General features: G+C 44.9%; 1 protein-coding gene across 1 annotated transcript in view; it reads right to left on the bottom strand.

Moving 5' to 3' along the window:
- Ror1 (receptor tyrosine kinase like orphan receptor 1) overlaps positions 1 to 22,571 on the bottom strand; it is a 341,308-nt gene that overhangs the window by 103,997 nt on the left and 214,740 nt on the right. Inside the window, exons 3-4 of the mRNA XM_060365964.1 lie at positions 2,917 to 3,204; positions 2,323 to 2,353 (exon numbers count right to left, since the gene is read on the bottom strand). Of these exons, the coding sequence (XP_060221947.1) occupies positions 2,323 to 2,353; positions 2,917 to 3,204 (319 nt within the window). The remainder of the gene's footprint in view (positions 1 to 2,322; positions 2,354 to 2,916; positions 3,205 to 22,571) is intronic.

The following is a 22,571-nucleotide window of genomic DNA, read 5'->3' as shown; positions in this document are numbered from 1 at the left end:
CTCTTCAGCTACTCTGACTGTGCTACTTACAAGTAAACTAGTAAACTGCACGCCACTTCTATTTTGAAAAGTAGAATTTCAAAGAAGGCCATGCATGTTATCCACAATGCTGCAAGGTCCACACGGCTCTCATTTCGTTCATTTCTGACTGCTTTGGGGTTTGCCTGTTCACCGGGCACTCTGAGGGCACAGAGGGGAACTCCCACCCTATCTGGGAGTTCGTACTGGGAGCTCTTAAAGACAGAGTAAGTGCTGGTTGTTGAAAATGGAGGCAACGCCATGGGTTTTTGAGGGAAAGAAATAGAGTACTGGCACTGTCTCTCTTTTCAACTTGTTCTATGAGCATGAGGACCTGAGTTCAAGTCTCTAGAAGCCACATAAAATGTGAGGTCTGATTGTGGGTGCCTGTAACCACAGAACTGAGGGCTGGGATAAAAGAGACAGGAGAATCATTGGGACTTGCTGGTCACCAGCCTAACTCTAGGCTCCGTGAGAGACCATGTCTCAGTGGAATGGAGTGGAGACTGACGGGACAGGACATATTCCTCTGGCATCTGTACATGCACTTGCACACACTAACCAAAAAAAGACGAAGTATCAGACTGTCAGCTAGGATGGCGAAATGACAGAGATTGAGCTGGATAAGGCATTGAGAGGTTTCCCCACTGGGCTGAAGACCTTTAGGTAAGTCAACATGGCTGACCTAAGGAAACATGGCAGCTATTCGTGGTGTGCTATGGCTGATTAAACTCAGGGGGCGCTCAGACGGCAAACATGAAACACAAATGTCCGAGTTCAAGAAGCTGCTAGGCTATCTTTGAGACACTAGGTTCAACCAGAAAGATGGCCCCTGGGAAAAAGCCAGCGCATGCAGAACGGAGGACATGCCAGTACGTAAAAACCGCTGGGATTACCAAGAAGTAACTTTCTCATGGAGAAGCAGCAGACAGAAAGTCAATAGCCTTGGGCTGAACAGAAAAGGGAAGTTAGTGAACCACAGAAACCAGCCTGTGACCGGATTATCAGCCACATTAGAGGCACAGATTAATATGAACAAATAAGGGACCTGTGTGGGAATCCATTTTACAGCATGTAGCGAAAGTTTTAATCTTTGTTTAAATAAGACTTCAAAAGAATTCCATATACAATGAAATTGGCGTAACAACTTAAAAAAATATTAAAACAGAAGGAAAATAGAAAAGTTAGCTTCAAGAGATGCAAGGCTGAGTGACCAAACTCCCCAACTTGTTCTGAGATCAAGCCATATTTTGGATCTCAGTGAGCAGAATGCAGTTAGCACTTGGTAATTTTAAGGACTCTTTCACAGTTGCCTTTAACTGGCTGATGAAATAGTAGAGCAGTGTGGCTGAAGGCCAATGTTTATTTTTACCCAGTACCTATTTTATTAATGGGATTGTGGGCCACTGGGCCTCTAGGTCCACACTGATGCACTAAAATACCCCACTCTGTAATTAAGTGGCACAGAGGGGATTAGAGCAGGCTAAGTGGCTGTTACTTTTCGCCCTGGTGTGGTCCAGGCCAGGCATGCTGAGGCTCTCATAGCAGACCTGATGAATTCTACCTCAGAAGTCTACAGACATGGGGGTGGAGGTTTCCCTGCAAAGCAAGAGTTTGAATAAATGGGTCTTTCTCTCCAAATAAAAATACACATAAAGAGGAAAAAAAAAGGCCCCTCAAGTAGATGTTTCTAGAGTGAAAGATGAGAATCCCTCAGCCAGAATAATAAACGCATCAACAATAGCATCATTTAAAGAAACGGAATCCTTAGACTGCATTATCAAGGGACTTGGAAGGAATCTGGCTTCCAGGGGACTCTCAATCCAAGATGGGCTCTCCCTCCTCTTTGTGAGTTAGAACTTCAGCTGTTGAGTTCTTTGAAAGGAATAAAAAATAAAGTGATCAACTAATGTTGTCCTGTGCAATAATTCAAAGCATCAGATATGCTTGCAGAATGTAAAACAGATCCTGTTAGTGGGAGGAAAAAGTCCCTAAGCCAACGCTCTATCATTTTTTTTTTTTGTTTGATTCGACCAAATCCACTGTTGCCACTAACTGTTAGATTCATTTAAAACTAGTAAATGTAGGACAAGGTCTGCTTTGATCAGTCAGATTCATGATTGCCAGGCTGGAGATTACTGCCAGGGCCCGTCTCCTGTGGGGCTTCACATCAGAGAGAAAGCAGAGGCAGCGGCATCTGGAAACACAGCGTTCTGGCCCAAACACAGGACAACATTGCCTCTGCCCAGAAATCTACGGAGAAATGCTTAAAAATGACAGAGCATGGAGATGTGGAGTACTCACGAGGATCCTGGGCTTGCAGTAGGTGGAGGCCCTAAAGAAACAAGAGAACAACAAAAGAAGCAGTCTGGGTTACTGGAGGGAGAGCGAGGGGATCCCCCCAATGATAACGGAAGTTCCCACTCTTATTGGGTTTCTTTGGATTCGCTGTTTTGCCCTTAGTTCCCCCCGCCCACCTCTATGAATCAAAGTAAGCCAGAGAGAACGTGCCTCCCATAGCACAGGGTCTAAAAAAGTGCTCAGACAAATGCAAGGGACCATTAGCAGAGTACTCTCCACCCTATTAATTGCCTATGGGAAGGCACAGACATACCCAACCCTTCTGGGGGAGGAGCACCTGTACTGAGAGAGAGAGAGAGAGAGAGAGAGAGAGAGAGCGTACAGGGGTTTGGAGGAGGGAAAGTGATGTCAGAGACTGCTGCATTGGAACTGGGTCCCTCCGACCTTGGTAGCTCCCTCCTGGGCTGTGGGCTACTTATTTGTCAATTAAAAACAATGATGCCAGCTGTGGGCTCACTAAGCGCTCTTATGAACTCTGGTTATCCTGACACAGTGAAATGATGGCCTAGGGCCAAAGACCAGTTGAAGGCTGCTTACCAAACTTGACAAACAGGACTCCAGTGGTAGAAACCACTTTCTTGCCATTGGTTGCCACGCACTGGAAGTAACCGGTGTCTGTGGTGTCCAGGTTTCTAATCCGTAGCCGAGAGCCATAGTTGGTTGCCCGGAAGGAGATTCTGCGAGGTTCCTGGACCACAGGGGCATCATTCTTGAACCAGCGGATAGTGGGAGGTGGATTCCCAGACACTTTGCAGTGCAGTTCAGCAGTCTGCCCCAGGGACGTGGTGATGTTATTCATTGGTTCATCAAGGGTTAAGTAAGAATCTGGGGACAAGAGAAGAGAGGCAGTGAGAGTGTCACCCAGCTGAAGAACACCCCTGCACAAACCCACGGTATCCCGGGGTGTCCCCAGGGTCACGACGAGATGGACCTGTACATGGAAATAGACAAGGAATGAAGTGGCAGCATTTACTGAGACCCCATGGCTATGACTGAGCCCCACAGAGCCTGATGCTGTGACAGAAGAGCGTGACTGACAGAACCTAAGACCCACGCGTTCCCATGAGTGCACGGCACTCAGGGATAGCCGTACTCTCTCAGCCAATGAAGGATTCCGTTTTTAATTTCAGCTTATAAAAGATTATATAAGTAATACATGTTCCCTGTTGAAACTAAATGAGGAGAAAATGAAGACAAAGGAGCGGAAAAGAAAGTCATTTTAGTTACAATCTTCCTGCCTCCAAAGGACATCATTCACAACCTCTGACAAACAAACTTCCTGTTTGTTCACCTTGGAGAAGAAAGAAAGGCTCAAACGCTGGAAAAAGCAAGAACAACACAATTATTTCCACACCACACGAGATCAAGAAGTATACCCCCAAAACTTTCCTTTGGGTGGCATAAAGTTCATGGGGACCAGCTCACTGCCAGACAAAGCCGTAAAGCATACTTTCATAATATCACTCACGTGAGCCAGAGCAAGTCATGTTGTGTCATCCGTCCATCCATCCATCCATCTATCCATCCATCTATCCATCCATCCATCCATCCATCCATCCATCATCGCTCACCTGCCACCTACTTATCAAATCTGTCTGTCACCTATCAATTCAGCGTGTAATTTTATCTGAAACGAAATGTACTTTCTGTGTAACACACCAAACTGAAACGGTCCCGCAAGTACTGACAAATGTGTGCACCTGTGTAAACCAGGGTCCTGTCCAACACCTCAGAAACTGTTCCCAAATCCTTTGTAGTTGGTCCCAGCTCCCAAACCCTGCATCCCACCCCTCCCCCAGGCAACTGCTGTTCTGATTTCTATCATCGTAGAAGCAATCTTGCTGATGCCAGACTTTTGTACAAGTGGAATTATAATGCAATTACATTTGCATATGGCTTCTTTTAAGATTCGTAACATTCAAATTTTTAATGAAGTAAGTTTTCTTTAAACTTGCTCTTCAGTAGTATTTAGAAAACAGTAAACGTTGTGAAATCCAGTTACAGAAAATACATTATTTTTTTAAAATTTGAGTTCAGTATTTGAAGAATGCTATCCGTCTGTATGAAAATTCTTTTGGTTTCACTTTCCATGAGTACCCATCCCGGGGCAGGTTATTCCCTGAGAGATGTTCTCTCTGCTCTCTGTCCTTCCCTAGCCCTTGTAGAATTCTGTGCTCTGAACATAACAGTCATTACCATCTTCGTCAGAATAATATGATTACCTAACCAGAGACCCTCAAGACTGGGGTAAAGAAGAAGGGAGTGGAGAGACACCTTAGATGCTCGCCCGAGATTCCAACCACCTCTCCATAAGCCTTGGTTATGCCTTGATGCCTGGCTCTAGCTGAATTTGAAAATTTAAATTATTTCATGTGGCCAGTAGCTACTGCTATGCTGGACACCACAGAACACAGTAAATTTGTTGAATGTAATGGAATTTTATTGGGAAATAATGTTTCTTGAGATATTTAACTGGATAATTTAATTACCCAAAAGCTTATAAAAGGAACTCGTAAAAATAAATGATTATTATTATTTTTTTAGAAAGTCTGCGCAGGAAGATTGGAGGGTGTCCTGGTGAAGCTTCTGCAAGCCTCACAGGACTATGTCGCCTACATGCGTGGCTTCTTTCACATGGGAAGTAGGACAAAGGTTGCTCTGTTCATGCTTTTCATCTCAAGCTGGTAGAACTTCTCTCCAGCAGGATCAGGACTCCGGCAACAACTGTGTGAGATCCTTGATCTCTTTACCTGCATATTCTGATCTCTATCTTGAGGCATGTTTCTGTAAGCTGTCTCTGAACTATGTAGCTATTGATCCACTCATCCTTGGGTGTGCCTGGATATGGGCACATGTGTTCCTAAGATGTTTGAGAGATGCCCAGAAGGTAGGAAGGACTAATTGACAGCTCCATGGAGGGCCATGGATTAAGATCCTCAGTAGATTACGACCCACGCTTTACAGACAGGAACTTGGAAACGCAACTGTACAATGCACAGGTAAGCCTAGCGAGCGCCACTCTATGAGGTTCTGGGATTTGATTGGCTGGGTTTGAATACTCAGGTGTGCACTCTGATCCCATGCTTCTCTGTATAACCTAGGGCAAGCTCCTTAAGCTCTTCGTACCTTGGTATAGCTATCCAAAACACTGAACAGTAAGTAGGGTCCCACCTGGCAAAGCTGTTAGAGGAAGATTAAAGTGAAATTGAGTGACACATGTGCAGTAGTGAAGTCAGGCCTTCCTGAAACCCAAGAATCGAATTAATAATGCTGTTAATTCGGCAATTAATAATGTTGTTCTGGGTTTTACGATAGTGACTTCCGTGAGAGGCTTTCCTGGTTACCCAGATCTTTCCTTCCTCTACCTCCCCTAGTCCCATAACGTCTGGGTAAGTAGCAAAGGCATATTAATCATAGTCCCCTATTGAAGAAGAGGGAACTATGAACCTGAGGTTAGCTGACCAGCCTCTTGTTCACATAGTTGTCTTCCCCATGTACCAGCAGCCATGGCCTTCAAGCCTCAAGCTCATCCAGCATGAAATCTAATAGCAGGCAGTCACAGACTGTAGTAGAGCCTGCATGCCAGGAATTTGTTGTAGTGTCCCCCATGTCTTCAAAGAAGGAACATGATCACCCCCTTCCTGGGGAGAAACCTAGGCTCATAGAGGTCAAATGACTTGCTCAAGGCCTATCGCCTCACTGGGCAAAAGTCCTAACCCTGTAGCTCCCACTCAGCCTGTCTACCCCATGACCTGCCTGGACAGCGGAGCCCACTGAAGCTGGACACACACACTCTTGGAGGGCTAAGCCCTTCCTCAGCTCCATGTAGAAGTGTCTGGGAAAGGGTTCAGGCTGAGTCTGGTGTTTCAGTTTTCCTGGGCGCGGAGCCTTTGTCTGACTGTTCTGTATCCTATTTGGTCATAGATAGATCTATAATAGATCACCTCTCTCTCTGAAAGTACTAGAGGGGCCACAGGGTATCTTGTGGTCAGTGTTTCTCCGGAGAAATTAAAAGGACATGAATGCATCTCTGTCTTCACTAATCAGAGCCTTGCTCAAAGGATAATATAGAGATACAGATCTGTCTGTGATTATGTAGCTGCTCACCTGAGGCCCAAAGCTGGCAAGTGCTCTGCAGCCCAGTTCAGCCAAGAGCAGAAGTGTCAGGATGGCATTTCAACTAAGCTTGCAAAGACACTCTTTTGGGCATAAAATGATAAAGCATGTCGCACACCTTTACCTTTCTTACTTTTACTGTGTGTGTGTGTGTGTGTGTGTGTGTGTGTGTTTGTGGTGAAGGTAGAGCCCGTCTCAGCTTGGGTGCTTTTACCACTGAGACATCTCATCAGCCCTCCCTCTGTCTTTCTTAACGAGCCTGGGGACTATTTTCTTTCTCGAATTTTCTGTGGCTTCGTGTGTCATGCTAAGGGACCAAGTCCAGGCTGTGCACACCAAGCTTGAGGTGGGCCACTACAGGCTCTTTATTTGCAAGTGGCTGGAGAAGTTACTGAGGTCATAGAATCAAGGGCTAGTTCTGCCACTAACAGCCAGGAGGACTGAGTTGTCACTAGAATAGAATAACCCTCTCAGAGATTTGTCTTATCTATTATCTGCGTCCTTGTCCTCGGGATGTCCTCGGCCTGGGGCAGTGTATGTTTTCATAGGATAGACACAGGGCCTTCATAGATGGACCAATGATCAACTTGAATTCCAGGCAGCACCACGTGGCTTCTACACCTTTCCCTGCACTGTAGTACTTTGTTTGGTGGCTGGAGCCGGTGTCTCCGACAATGCACGCTTGAGCAATGGGACATGTCACGTTATTTTCCCATCTTCCCCAGACTACCAGCGCTAGCACAGCAGGTGAGTGAAGGTGGACATACCTGGCCTTGAAGCGAAAACAACAACAACAAAGGAACAAAACCAAAACAATCCAGTTCCACTGACTCCACCTCTCTGTTTCTGGGCAAACCTGAGTGATGCCGACAATAATGACACACCATAATGACGAACACCTACGGAGTACTTATTGTCCTGGCAGATGCTGCGATGAGCATTCTACTCGTGAGAAACGTAAGGCAAAGAGAGATAAGAGAGTTGTTCATGGCCAAAGGACAGCAAGCGAAAGTTGAGATGTAAGACAAACAATTTCAGCTCCAGAGTGCACGCCTAGGGGCAGAAGCTCCTAACAGAAGAGTTAGGGGGTGCTGTGGGAGTGAATGCTTGGTCCTAAAATGTGTAAAATAAAAATAAGAAAAATAGGAATTTCAAACCTCTTGTACTCAGGACCCGTATGCAATCTTTAGAATATTGACGAACTCCAAAGAAAAATTTGTTTTTTGCAATATGTTTAATTTGTTGGAAAATAAAATAACCCAGTAATTAATATAAATGTTTTAAAGAAAAATAACTATATTCTAAAGATACAATAGTGAAGAGTGGCATCATTCTAACTTGCTGCTGATGTATTATCTGAATTAAGATCAGGGAGCTGCCTCTTGTTCCGGCATCCAGTTTGTTGAGAGGCACTATTTTAATTGAGGACAGTCTCACTCAGTGTCCTTTTTATCATACTTCCCAGACGGCCACCCTTGCTCTGTATATTCTCATCTTCCGGGAGGGTCTCTTGGCAGGCTCTCAAGACAATGGTGTAGCTTTATCCCTGAGCTCTGTAAGTCAGAGAGCAGGGCATGGCTACAAGAGCATGCATAACACCCAAGGTCAAGTAACTGAATGTAGAGGTCATAAAAAAGAATTGCAACAGTAAAAGGTTTCTGAACACGTGACAACGAAAAGTTAATTTAAAATCAAACAAAAAGTGAGTCTGAGGTGTTTCTGGCAGCCCTTGTCATGTCACATTGTGTAACCTCTCTGCAGCCATGTTTCTGAGCACACCAGTGTGTGCTCTCTGTACCGTGCATGCCAACACACCACATAACTCCAATAAGGGCCACCTGAAAGTGGCTCGTTTACAAGACTACCAGAGACATGGGCCGTCAAGCTCTTACTGTATGCATAAAGTTTTCTGCTCTTATTGAAACATGATGGTTTGATCACATAGAACAGAGGCTTTTAGTACTTTCCTAGTGCCATTCCTCACTATCAACTTAGTCTGTCTTTGGGCTATTTTATGTTAGAATGCTGTTCTGAAAACTTGCTGTGCCATAGGCTTACCATTTATGACTGAGCTGCCCACAGATGCTCTTTCTCCTTGCTGTGAACTATGAATCTGTATAACTACCGTCATCTGCACAAAGACACCTCTCTGATAAGGACTGAGGGATGCGCTGATCCATGAGTATATACATACTTTGAAGGTCATTTGATACTACGTCCACCTAGCAAAAGAATGATAGTAGACTCTCTCCTAGTGCCCACGAGCTCCCCAGCTTCAGGTTCGGAGTCAGAGGAAAAGTACCAGGTGTGTGTTCTCTTTTTCTGTGGAATGGGTCTTCAGTACAAGCAGGAAGTGGTTGGCTATCTCTGTATTAGTCATGGTACTGCTGTTGACAGGGTGGTTTCAATTGTCCCTTGTGGGGTTCATATTCCAGTAAAAGTATTGAAGACTCTTCTTTCCCAGCCTCCTACGTAGTACCTTCCAGGAAGATGAAAGTTAATCAGCAAGGAGGAGGCTTCCAGGACAACAGGGATTTCCCCAAGTCCTATCACCAAAGTATGTGGCATCTTAACATCAAGTTCTGGCCAGTGTCCAAGAACATGGCAAACAGTCATGATTGTTTCGAGAGGGGTATCTTTGATATCTCTTCTGACCAACAAATCAAGGGAAAGTATCTCACCCCCAGCACCTGGTTTTGTGTTCAGCAACTTATGACTCCCAGGTCAAGCATTATCCCATGCGTAGAGTAATTCCAATATAAGGCTACTGTGTATGTGTGTGTATATACATTTATGTATGAAGTTTAGCTCCCCAAACCTGCTTCTCTTCCCTATCTTTCCATCTCCCTACATCAAACTCCCTCTCACAAAGTTTAGGAAGAAAGATTTTTAAGAGCCAAGTTCTGAGAGCCCTGGAACTTAACAGCATCTTCCAGACATGCTAGAACTCACAATTTCTATGGTTACCTACACAAGATCAACCCAGTCAATACTCCACCGTGCAGCAGGAAATGGCTTATGAGCCTCTATTGCTAAAAAGGTATATTAACAGCAGGTGGATACCAGGGGAGGGAGAGTCAATTTTCTTCAGTATTGCAGTCTCTGGTAGGCTGACCAAGCTCCAGTGGATGGCCCCAATGTCACGTGTATGGAGGCAATACTAGGGCTCAGTGGGTTACTTAAAAAGGGAAGGAAGAAATAAAGAAAGGAAGGGAAGTTAGGAAGGAAGGAAGGAAGGAAGGAAGGAAGGAAGAAAGAAAGAAAGAAAGAAAGAAAGAAAGAAAGAAAGAAAGAAGAACATGATATCTCAAGGGCTGAGTAGGGATAGGGACTTCAGAGGAGGTGGAGGGAGAAAAGGGGGTGAATATGATCAATATGAATTGTTTATATGTATGACATTGTCAAAGCGTAAAAGTACTATATTAAAATAAATATCTCTCTTTGTCACTGTTCTATTGTTGTGAAGAAATATCATGACCAAGGCAACTCTTATTTTAAAAAAAAAGAATTGTGGGCTTGCTCACAGTTTCAGAGGGTCAGTCTGTTATCATGACAGTGGTATGGCGGAGCATGGTGACATTCATGGCACTGGAGCAATACCTGGGAGCTACATCCTGATCCACTGAGAGAGAGAGAGACAGAGATAGGAGGGAAAGATAAAAGAGAGAGAGACAGGGCCTGGGGTGGGCTTTTGAAATTTCAAAAGCCTACCCCCAGCAACACACTTCATCCAGCGAGACCACATCCTTCTAATCCTTTCAAACAGTTCCACTCCCTGGTGACTAAGCCCTCAAATACATGAGCCTATGGTCACCATTGTCATTCAAAACGTCACACTATCCATTAAAAAAAAAAAGCCAACAACAAAAGAAACTGTTTGAGTTGTTGACCTGAGTTTTGTCTTTAAAAAAACCCAAACTGTTCAATGAGTTTTGGCACAGGATTAGGATAAAATTCCAGCAATTTCTGAAATGGCACTTAACAGACTTAGCACTGATGATTATAGAACCAAAATCTCAATCAACTGTCAAATGTTGGAGATACTCTCCATCCTGCAGCATCAAATATCCAGCCAAGACTTCATTCTTCTTCTAAAACTAAGCAAGCATACATGTCACTAATAGGCAAATTTGTTAGCAAATGGTAAACATGTCAACAAAAATAAATTTTAAAATAAATTTTAAAGTTTTAAAATAAATTTCTTTATAGCTTATTGCCAGTCAGTGTCTAACTTCTACACAAATTCTACCTAGTGTGATATACAGGGTCACATCAAACTTTCGGGAGTGAAAAGGACCGTGGGTAGAGAAAGCTTAAGAGCTCTGCCCCATACCATCTACTAGAAGCCACGGGGCAGTTAATCCCAGGTGACTGTCATGTCCAGGCAAAAGATTAGGGTTGACATTTTTTATTTTTGTTAGTGTAGAAAAGGAAATGCTAATTTTTGTTAGTGCCATTGGTTCCCCATTACTTGTAGAAAGAGACTACCATCATTTTTTTTTAACACCTATAAAGCATCACACACTATTTGGAATATTACACAATGGAGTTATTTAAATTTTAAATAATCTTATGATCCAGACACTATAATCACCCTTGTTTTAGAGCTAAGGAAGCTAATTAGGCACAGAGAGGCTAAACAATTGCCCAAAATCACACAGCCAGAGAGTGGCAAAGACCACTTTCCAGCCAACTCAGGTATCTTCTTCCCTTTTTTTGTCCACAACTCTTACTGAAATTCCAGATCCCGGCTCTTACAGCTTCTGAGACCATCCAGCCCATCCAGCGGCCCCGCAGACATAAACCAACACTAGCCTCTCACTCTGCGACTAGCTGGAGGACAGGGCTGCGAAGGCAGCCAAGGCCCCTTTCACTGGAGACTTAATCAACCTGAAAAGTGAAGTGCAAGGAAAAGGAGGGACTTTATGGCTTCTCTGAGAGTTGAGGCTCCATTTCCTCCTTTCCCGTTTTGTCCTCCTCCTGGCCTTGCCCGTGGTCCTGCGAATTTCACAGGTATTTAATAAATGTGGGTTAAGTAAATGGAAGGCTCTAGGGACTTTCAGGCAAGCTAGCTCCAGAGACACTCCATTTATTACCAACTGCTTGACAAGAAGCCGCCTGCGCACGCGCAGGCCCACAAATCCCTCCCAGCATTTACGGCTTCGTTTTCAAGCGCCTGCCCGCCTCTCCGCAGGGAGGCAAGGCCAACAGTTGTGCTCACATCTGACAGATGAGAGAGACGGAAAAATGAAATGTTTCCCAGCTCTTTACTATGGCAACCCAGCCACGGCTAGGAAACAGGTCACCATCAGGACCAGGCCTCAGCATCAGAGGAGGCCCCAGCCAACGCTGGAGAGGAGCAAAGGACATCTGCCAAACGCGGTTAGGTCAGCTCGCTAGCTCCGGGCGCGCTCTGTTCCCGCCATCTACCTGCAGCGGCTTTCCGCACACTTCACCACAAATACTTCTAACTCAGTATCTTGGAAAACAGTTTCTATCTAACTAAACTCCATGCAAAGCACAATCGAAATCAGCACGTTGTTGAGTTGGAGCCACAAGCCGTGTTTAACAAATATCACACACGACATAGCAGGTGACTCGAGAGAATGCCCATGGCCAGTTTCCTGGGAAACGGAGCAGGTAGTGTCAAAAAGAGGAAGGCGGGAGGGATGACAGCCACACTTGGGACACTTTGGCTCCTTATCTAAGTATTGCCTCTTCCTCGCTGACCCTCGATTCCTCTCATCCTCAGTTTTTTTTTTTTTTCAGTTGTAAAATAGGCCAATGACTATCCACAACAGAATTGTGAGGTTTGAATGAGAGAAGTATTAAAAGTGCTCAAATAAAAAATTCACAGGTGAGTTCTAATGTCAGAGATTATAATTTAACTGATCCAAGGTATTTGCAACAGGTAATCCAAGGTAATTGCCCCATACAATTCTCTCGAGTAGTTCATAGGAAGGAATACATAGTAAAAGAGTCAGCATTTTCTGGCCAGGGATTCCTGCTCAGCTTTCTGTTAAGCCCTGAAATTCCACAACAATCCCCAGAAGGATTTCCTACCACAATCTCTATAGTTCACACACACACACACACACACACACACACACAAATCCAGGGCTGAGGCAAACACAATGCCTCGGGACCCACAGCAGAGTTAAACCAGATCTCCAGCCAGACTTCTCCTTGGACTCTCCATGTGGGATGTCTCTGCCCAGGTTCAGAGTGGGCAAGATGCAGTTAGACATCTGTGAGCAAGCAAAGCTGCTGCTGGCCAGAGGACAGGCCACTTAGAAGGGGGTGCTCCACCAGCCCCTCACAGTTGCTCGGGAACACAGTGTGACAAATTAAGGGATGCTGGCAGAGCTCAGAATCTCCAAGTGACTCTTGAGGTTGAGTCTGTCCATTGGACCAAAGTCAACAAACAGCCAACAAGGCAAGGAGAGGAACACACATCAGAAAGGAGAAAACGCACCATGTTTTGAAAACAAACCTAGATGCATGCACCCTATATATGGAGACAGGTGGAGAAGATGGTGCTTATGCTTTCTGCTGGAGCCCAGCAATTTCAGACAGCTCACGGGCTTAAGGAAGTATTGCTGCCTAGAAGATTGCTTTAAGGAGTGGGTCATTTTCACAGGTAGGGCAGTTGTGTGTAAAAGGAGTCTTCAGCGTTCAGGAAACCATTTTCCCCTTTACTCTGATAGTTAAGATTTGTGCAGAATCACAATGGCTGGACCCAAGAGTCCAGAATGTTGTGTTTCTGGTTTTGATTGATAGATGTGTGAAGGAAAAGAGCCTTGTGGCTCATGCTAATTTCCTCAGGCTCTTTGCAATTGCCCTTTATCTTCAGCCCAGCCCTGTGATGTGTAGGTGTTCCTGTCTTGCTTTAAACAAGATTCCCAGGTTTGAGAGTTGTTTTTTTTTTTTCTTCTCCTGATGGGGTGACAGGAAACCCCTTCTATTGGAAACCTCCTGTCCATGTTGTTAACTTTACGAATTCAACCTCTCTTCCCAACAGGAGCATCTTCCACTACTAACTGATTAACCGACCTGAGAGGGCCTTTGGGTAGTGTCTTCTTCCACACCACAGGCTCCCCCTATGGTGCTTACTTTCTCCTAGAAGCCAGTTCTCCCACAGGTCACGGGAAGTCAACAACTCCGACGATTTTTCTTCTAGTTATGAACTTTTGTGAATGCTATGAACTGAACCTAGGTTCCCTTCCCCCCTAAAATTCACATGCCTAAATCCTATCCCACAGTTCCATAGGACTAGGGGATGAGGCCTTGGGAGGTAGTTACGCCGTGAGGGTGTAGCCCTCTTGAATGAAATCTGTACCCTCATAGCAAGAGAGGGATCGCCTGCCTTCCCCACCATAAGGGGACACAATGAGAAGCTGGGTATGTACTGGCTAGGATGAGGGACCTCCCCAGAGCTGGAGTGGCTGTGCGCTGATCTTAGCTTTCCAGATCACAGAACTGTGACAGATCAGTGTTGTTGGAAAGTCACCCAGTGGTGAAGGAGACTTACAGCAACCCGAACAGACCTTGGTGCTGTAACACCCAGTTGAGGTTATCTCCTGTTTTTTGGGGTTTTTTTCCCAGTATTTTTCCTTTTTTTTTTTTCCTGTGTATATGTGTGTGGTGTCTATGCGTGAGTGTGTGTGCATGTCTGTGTGCATTTACATAAGTGCACGTGTGTTTGAGTTCCTCAGTTGCTCATTGAGGCAGGGTTTCTCAATAAAACCCGGAGCTCATCAATATGGGTGGTCTCTCTTTCAGGATGCCCTAGTTACCTTCTAAGCCTAGAAGTACAAGCAAGCCAGCATGCCTGTATGCAACACACCTGGATTCTGGGGACCAAATTCTCCAGCACTGTTGAGCATTTTCATCTTTAGATAGGGGTATTGTTTTGTTAGTGCACATTTATTAGGAAATAATAAGGATATTCAGAACTCACAAGCGAAAACATGGTCACCCCTCAGTCTGATATCTTCATTTTGATACGTAATTAAAATCTCCAACTGAAACTCTGAACACAGCCTGTGTGGACTTGAGAACTGCTTTCTGAGGCTTGTAGAAACGTTGACAATGTTGTCTCTGACCTTTCCTACCCATCTGACTTTTAAATGGTCTTTAAAATATGCACATGCCCCTGGGTCCTCCTGACTGCTGGTTCTTTTTAGCCTTACAAACACCAAACTAAAACTCACAAAACCACAAGCCAGTATGATGGTTCACTGTTACACAGCAAGAGTCCAACTTAAAGACGGGAGGGACGGTAAGGCTTGGGGGAGGGGCACCCAAAGTTTTAGACTCCTAGGTGTAGGCCCTACATGCCAAGCTAAACTCTGAAAGCGGCAATCTCCTCCATTATGGCTGAATTATAGAGCTTTGAAAAATGCTGACAGACCTTAACCAGAGCAAGACAGGATGAGTGGCTCTGTGTAACAAACCTCTAAGTGACTAGAGATGCTATCTAGAAGGCCAGGCCTGAAATACATTGCTGGTTTTGGGCACTAGGCCAAGGTAAACAGAACACATCATAAGTCAGTCCTGTGATTTGAGTACTCCGAGCAGGAGGCATGCTTCAGTATCAGCCTAGTGTGTAGTGTTCTCTGTGCAAGCCTGTAGCTGTGCCTATGTCATGCAAAGGCCGCAGCAGTGCTTTCTGCCCAGAAACCCTGAGCAAGGCCCAAGGCAGGACACATCTAGGGCCTTGTTGGAAGACAGTGTGTTGTTTTGGTACCCTGGTCAGTCTGAGGCAGCAGCTAGGCCCATCATAGTACATTCTCAAGCAGCTCACGGCTCCATGTGAAGCCTGGGTGGTTTTCAAAACAAAAATGCGTCATTCTGGCCAATGAATTTCCATCCCTATGGGGACCATGCAGTTAGGGCAGCTCAGTTTTCCACAGCTGTATCTCGATTGAACCCCAAACCCGAATCCCTTTGGGTGTCAGTCAATATTCCAACTGGATTCCACTGAGATTGACAATCTGCTTTCAGGTTTTCCCAGAATGTAAACTTCTGGGACTGTGGGAGAGCACACAGACCTCCCCCCCTATCCTTCCCCACTTGCTCCACATTCCCAAAGAATCTGCTGACTTGGCCACGTCTCAGGTCCCTTGTTCGGTCACCTGAATGGTCATAGGAAGGAGGTACGTTTGCCTTCTCATTCTAAACCAGATTCTTGAGCAACCTGACATTACCTGCTCCAAAGCACTGCCCAAATCAAGGCAAACCAAAACCAAATACCGAGCAATCCGGAGGTAAAAACTAGGAGAGCAGCTAGGCGTGGTGGTGCAGGCCTGTATCCCAGCAGAGACAGGCGTATCTCTGTGAGTTCAAGGCCAGCCCGGTCTACAACGTGAGTCCAGGATAGCTAAGGCTACACAGAGAAACCCTGTTTCAAAAACAAACAAACAAACAAACAAAGAAAAAAAAAACAAAACAAAATTCCCAACCCAAACCAAAACAAACCCTACAAACTAGGAGAGCAGTTGGGGAGATGGATCAGTAGTCACGTTTGTCTGTAACCCAAGTGCCGGGGCTAGAAATACAAGGACCTTGGGATTTCCTGGCCAGCCAGTGTAACTGAAATAGTCAGCTCCAGGTTCAGTGAGAAACCATCCAAAACAGTAAGGTAGAGAAACTGTTGAGAAAGACATCTTGATGTCAGCCTTTGGCTTCCACAGAAGCCCAAAAAGGCAAGTGCATTCATACACACAGGAATACTCACTTAAGCACCAAACAAAATATAGCGCTAATTTCATAGCAGCAAGAGGATAAAAAAAATCAATTGAACACATAAAACTATGAATTGTAGAGCCCTAACCAGAGTTTTCTCATTATGGTAGCTTTTTCAGGCAAATGCAGGGTTACTAAGCATAGCTGGGTAAAATGCCCCATAAGCATTTAAACATGTTGAGGTGAGAACCTGTGTTCAATAGTTCTTATCCTGGCTAGAGCCAAGCAAGTCATAAGCATATCATAATGTCAGAGTGTGATCTGAGCCATGCAGGATGGCCAAAGCCCTTGAAAAGGGGGAAAAAACCAATTTTATAGGCCAGGAGTATGAAAGGGTCTTCAAAGGAAGCTGTATTCAGCAACTATGGGGTTTCCAATAAGGGAGGTGGTATGGACTGTGCACTTCAGTTCTTGAAGGAAGAAGGAGGGGAGAAGGGACTCCGAGGAACTGATGGGAAAGAACAGAACCAAGTGGGAGATCAGGACGCTGAATGTTGAGGGAGTTGGGAGAGAGGAAGGTTGAAATAGGCAGGGTTACTGGGTAGTAATAGAGGAGGAGTTCTCAGCCTGTGGGTCATGACCCCTCTGGGGCACAACGACCTTTCACAAGATCATTGGAAAACATAGGTATTTATATTACAATTCGTAACAGTAGCAAATTTACAGTTATGAAGTAGCAATGAAAAGAACTATGGTCGGGGGGTCACCACAACGTGAAGAGCTGTATTGAAGGGTCACAGCATTAGGAAGGTTGAGAGCCACTGTCACAGTGCCGGGCAATACTAGGTTTTTCACTGGACAAAGGACAGGAGATAGGGATGAAGTACAGAAGAGACCCATAGAAATGATCACTATAAGGGAGGAGGCATGGAAAGGACCACTTAGTGCTCAGAGAGTGAACGTGTCTAGCCTGGGAGAAGAGGGTGGAGGCAGTCTGGGGAGGGGAGATGGGGGAGGGTCGGAAACTGTGCCGTTGTTAAAGAGAACAAGGCACACAGGGCAGACGGCAGCCTCGGCCGCCTCTGCCCTAGCCCAGAGCACCTCCTCCGCTGTTTCCTCAAAGGGACACCAGTGACATTTTCGGTGAGAAGATCCTCTTCATGCCAGCTTGCCAGCATGGCGGGTGTTTCATACGGCAAGCTCTTGCTTGATAAACATCAACCCTGTGCCCCAGTGCCGTTGCTGTGACAAGCAACAGCTTACATCCAACGCCCTTGAGAGCCAGCCCCAGGCGTGTTTCAGCAAGGTCTCAATAGCCGTCTTGTTCTCACCTCACCTCTACCTTTAAGACAGGGAACCTGTCTTTGGAGACGTCATTACAGAAGCTCCTAGCCTCGTCCTCTGGTACCTTTTCAGGCAGTTTACTCCGCTTGGGGCGGTAGAGGACGTGGTGCTCTAAGGGGTAAGGAATGGCTGAATGAAGGCCTAGAGGTGTGACCGCCCAGAGTGGGCTGGAGCCCTTGGGGATCACTAACCACTGCTTGCTTGAGGGAAGCTTATGAATAAAGGTGTTCCAGGCAAGAAGGTGAGACCAACAGGTCTGGCCGAGGCTAGTGAAAGACTGGAAGAGATGTGGAATGCAGTCCTCTGGCCAGCTACCAGCAGATAAAACATGAGGCCAAGCAGGACTCCAGGAAGCTCAGCTGAGCGGGCTGTCCATAAGCTGGGCTGTTCCTCTCACTACATTTTCGGCTTCCAGCATGCGTCCCATTGGGCAGGAGCGTCCTCAGTTTCCTCGGTTGGCTGGCTGGGTGGAGAGGCATTTGCAGGTGTCCCGATTTGGGGGTCTGTGTTTCTTCCTCCCCAGTACGTATGACCACATCAATCAAGGAGAAAGCCGACACGGAGGTGGATTTCCCTTGGAGGTTGCAACAAAAGATCCTCGCTAGCCGAGTGGTTAGATTCCAGTCAGTCTTACTGTTAAGTTTTAAAGATGTAGAAAGGTTTGTTTCTAATCTTTGGGGATGTGTCTATCTGTGTGTAAGTTCATGCATGGGAGTTCAAGTACCTTCAGAACCCAGAGGCATCAGGTCCTCTTGGAGTTATACATGCAGGCAGTTGGGAGCCACCTGGCATGGGTGCTGGGAACTGAACTCAGGCTCTTTGGAAACGCAATCAATGTTCCTAATCACTGGGCAATCCCTCCAATCTCTAAACACCTTTTAACGTACATCTTCATGCCTGAAACCTTTTCTTCCCCCTTCCCAATGTTTCCTTAGTTTATGCTCCTGGAGAACCCTTTCATTCTTTCTTGGCAGGGCCCGAGCCTATTTTCTGTCTGTTTCTGCAGACTAAGCAATTCTTAGCATAGAGCTGTATGATAGGCGAGACTCTGCCCCACCCCCTCGTCCAGATTCAGCCCTGGCCACCACTCATGGCGAATAACCCTCTCCCCATACACATTTGACTCACAAACACTAACAGGTCGGAGCTGAGCATGGAATCCACATCTCCAGGAAAAATCATCAGATTGCTCCCTCCTGGGTCAAGGGCCCTCAGTCTGGCCAATAACTCTCACAGTGGAGCAAGATTATGAAGGACAGTGCCAGCTGCTGGAGGCGTCCCATGACGAGTCAAGGCAGCAGCCATCAGATGACTGGGAAGTGTTCGAGGTGGGTCGCCTCCCCAAACAATAGTGAGTACAAAGTCCAATCAAACATATCCATGACTTTAAAACAGATCATTGGTAAGGACTGAATACTCTCTAACTCAAGCTTGCTCTTCAAACACACTGATTTATTTTCCAAAGATGCTGTAGAAACGGGGGGGGCGGTGCTTTTGGGAAAACTACTTCATTTTCAAACTGGTCAGGGCTCTGCACAGTGTTGCGGCTTTTTAGCCTTTTGAGCACGTATGAGCATCGCTGTCACACAGGCTCAAGTGACACCCACAGCCCTGGGTTGCTAACATTGACTAGGCCTTCTTTCTCTGCACTTTAATCAAAGGATATAAACATGTCTCCTTTGAACTAGATGGGAACTATCAAAGCCACTGAGGCCTCCCATGTCACATTTGGAGTTGCTGCAGTTAGGGATGGCCCATTTTAGGTCACCTTACAGAAAGACAGGTGCTGCGGAGCCAGTGTTATGGATTCAAGAGAACACAACTATTGTTGACATTTTGACAATCTTTTAAGGTCTGGCTTTTAATTGGTCTCATTTGTTGCCTTTTAAAGAGCTTGGTTAGTTGGTTAGTTGGTTAGCTATTTAGTTAGTTATTTAGTTAAAATGTCAGAAAATTCGGAACAGAAACTTACACTAATACACATCCCCCGACATTCTAGAAACCTATGAATCTTCCATATATACAGAAACACCTGGGGAAGCCTGAAGAACGCATCTCTTCCTATTTCTCCACAGTAAGCATTACATCAGTCATTTAGCAGCCACTTTAGGGGAAAGGGAGTAAAATGAAAAGCTTGGGAGAAAACAGAATGTAGAAAATAAGTGTTTGTTGTGTGTGTTTGTGTGTGTGTGTATGTGTGTGTGTGTGTGTGTAAGACAGAGAAAGATTCCATAATTCATTTTCATGGCAGACAGATGCTTTAAGATCTTACAGACGACAAACAGGACACCCACTTTCATATTTTTTTCTCTGATCATTCCATCTTGCAATATACATTATTCACAAATGAGACATTCAAGAAACACAAATTCTGAAACAGAAGTGTGCATACCACCAGTGGAAAAGCAAACAAAAGCAGCTAATGTACTGTGGCTAAAAAAATTTTCAAACAAAGTGGCAGTAATTTACTGCCCTTGCTCTTAGCAGGACCCCAGGAACATAATCAGAATCCCCAGGACTGATGGGAGAGGGTGATTTACAGTAAGTCTCAGGATACTAAAAGAAAACGAAAAAGCAAATTGCGCATGAACATGAAAGCTGTATTTCAGTGCTTTCAGCAACTGAATCAAATTTCCAGCCAGAATTTCTGGATGAAATTTAGAAGTCCCTCAAGAAGTAAAACTATGAGCCAACCAGTGTCCATTCCTGGACACTGCCCCAGCCCTGCTGATGACATCATCGATACTGAGAGATGGCAGTGATTCACAAGACACACACCCTGTAATCGGAGCAGCAGCGAAGCAGTGGGGAGACCTGGGTTCAAATCCTGGTTCTTTCCCTTGTCTCCTCAGATAGACAAATGCTTTCAGATGGTAAGCTCTTTGTAGCATCTGCTCTCTCAGGCTGCTGGCTGGGTCACACGAGATGGAATACACCAAGCACGTGGAGTGTGGCTAGGCAGGCTAGACAAACGGGGGGAAATTACAGAGAGGGGAAAAGATCCATCCAGAGCATGACTGGAGCTTCTCCCAGCTGAGAAGTAAGAATTCCAACATGCTTCACATTGGCTGTAAGGGATGCCTAGAGTTACTGTCCCTTTTGAACACAGATTGTTAATGTTAAAGTAACAATGAACCGGGCTTAAGGCCGGAATGGGTAAGACCCCAAGGAGAAGCTCATTCCTTTCCCTTGACATCACCAGAGAATCTCAAACAAACTGATGCTTCCCTGGATCCCTGTGGGCTAATCAATTAAAATCTTATTAGGTGTCTGGCAGGAACCACCAGGTGACCTCAGCTAGGTTTCTTAGCAACCCCTTAAGAATAACTTCAAACCCCACCAAAATTATATACTGCTGCTATAAAGCAAAATGAAACAAAGAAACAACAACCACAAAATAAAAACAATGTGCTCCCTTTGGGAGCCAATGCCCCACCCCCCAGTATGTCTTATTTCCTGCCATTCTTCTTTAAGAAGTCCATGTCTGTGTTAAGGCATCATGTCTTTTCTCTTGAGTGTCTTTCTCTAGACCTTCATGCTTAAATCTACAATAGCGACTTTAATTCAACTCCTACTTGGCTTCATATGCTGGCTGGACCTGAAATTCTTTTTGCATGAAAGCAACAAATCCTGATTTGAGCTTAGTCAAGGTCCCCAAAAGTCGAGGGGAACCTCCCCCGGTGAGTTGGGTGACAGTGGGGAGCTGTGCTTTCTGTGTCCCCAAGTGATAACAATGCTACCCTCAAATAATGTAATTATAACTTCCAAGTAAAAATATAAGTAAGTTGTTCTGGTAAATGAGTTAACACAAAGAGGGTACCTAGAACAGATCCTAGCAGATGGAAAATTCTAGTAAGTTCTTGAGATGGAGCAAAGCCCCTGTTAACTTGTGTTTAGATAATGAGGTGACAAAACTAATTCGTGTCCAAAGCATTCCAAACAAATCATAGTAAGAAATTCTTGAAAAAAAAAATTCTTCTAAAATGACCTGTCTGTGACCAAGGTTAACAAGTACAAATGTTAGGCATTGATTTTAAAACTTTCTCATTGGGTCACATCTGACTTGGAAAAGCCATTCAGAAGCCTTGGGTTCCGGAAGCAACTTTGTTACCCACAGCTGTACAACTCTGAGGCAGTTTACTCATTGACAACATAGGGATAAGGAGGCCAGTTTTCTCCTTATTCTGTATGTACAAATGTGAGATCATCTTGAAAACAACAAAATACAAGGCAACAAAACAAACAAACAGTTTTGTTAGTATTCTCCTTCTGGGTACCCTATCCTTTATGAGGAAGCAGGGAGAAGGGTCACATCTATTCCAAACTCAGCAAAGGAAACTGTGCTTCGTTCTTACTGTGTTCAGAACTGCAGAGCAGCATCTTACTTGCAATCACTGAAAGTAAACAGTCCTGTGACATCAAGTCTATTCAAAGTGCTATAAACCATCACAGTATCTACACCGTCACAGTGTCTACACCGTCACAGTATCCCTACACCATCATAATATCTACACTGTCAAAGTATCTACACCATCACAGTATCTACACCATCACAGTATCCCTACACCGTCACAGTATCTACACCATCACAGTATCCCTACACCGTCACAGTATCTACCCCATTACAGCACTCTACATCATCCATCTTCAGACATTGTTTATATTCTTAAACTAAAATTACATACTCATCAAAAGCTCTTTTCTTCTTCCCTTCCTTTTAGCCCGTGGACACAACCTTTTTATTTTCCTCTCTATGATTTTGAAGAATAGGTCTGGTTTAAACTATAGAAAAATGAAGACTGAAGGAATAGCCTAGCAGTTCATAGCACTTACTCTATTCCAGAGGACCTGGAGTTCTAGTTTTAGCACTCATTTTCCACAGCTCACAACTGCCTGTAATGTCTACTCTCAGTCTACCCAACATCTCTGGCCTCAAAGGGCACCTACACTCATGGGCACATACCCTACCAACTAAAAATAGTAACATTTTAAACTGTGAATATATGATAATACCATACAAGTAAGGTTTTTAAATAAAACCTTTT

Source organism: Meriones unguiculatus, chromosome 12 (genome assembly GCF_030254825.1).
Source record: "Meriones unguiculatus strain TT.TT164.6M chromosome 12, Bangor_MerUng_6.1, whole genome shotgun sequence".
Taxonomy (NCBI): domain Eukaryota; kingdom Metazoa; phylum Chordata; class Mammalia; order Rodentia; family Muridae; genus Meriones; species Meriones unguiculatus.
This window is presented reverse-complemented; position numbering and strand designations above follow the sequence as displayed.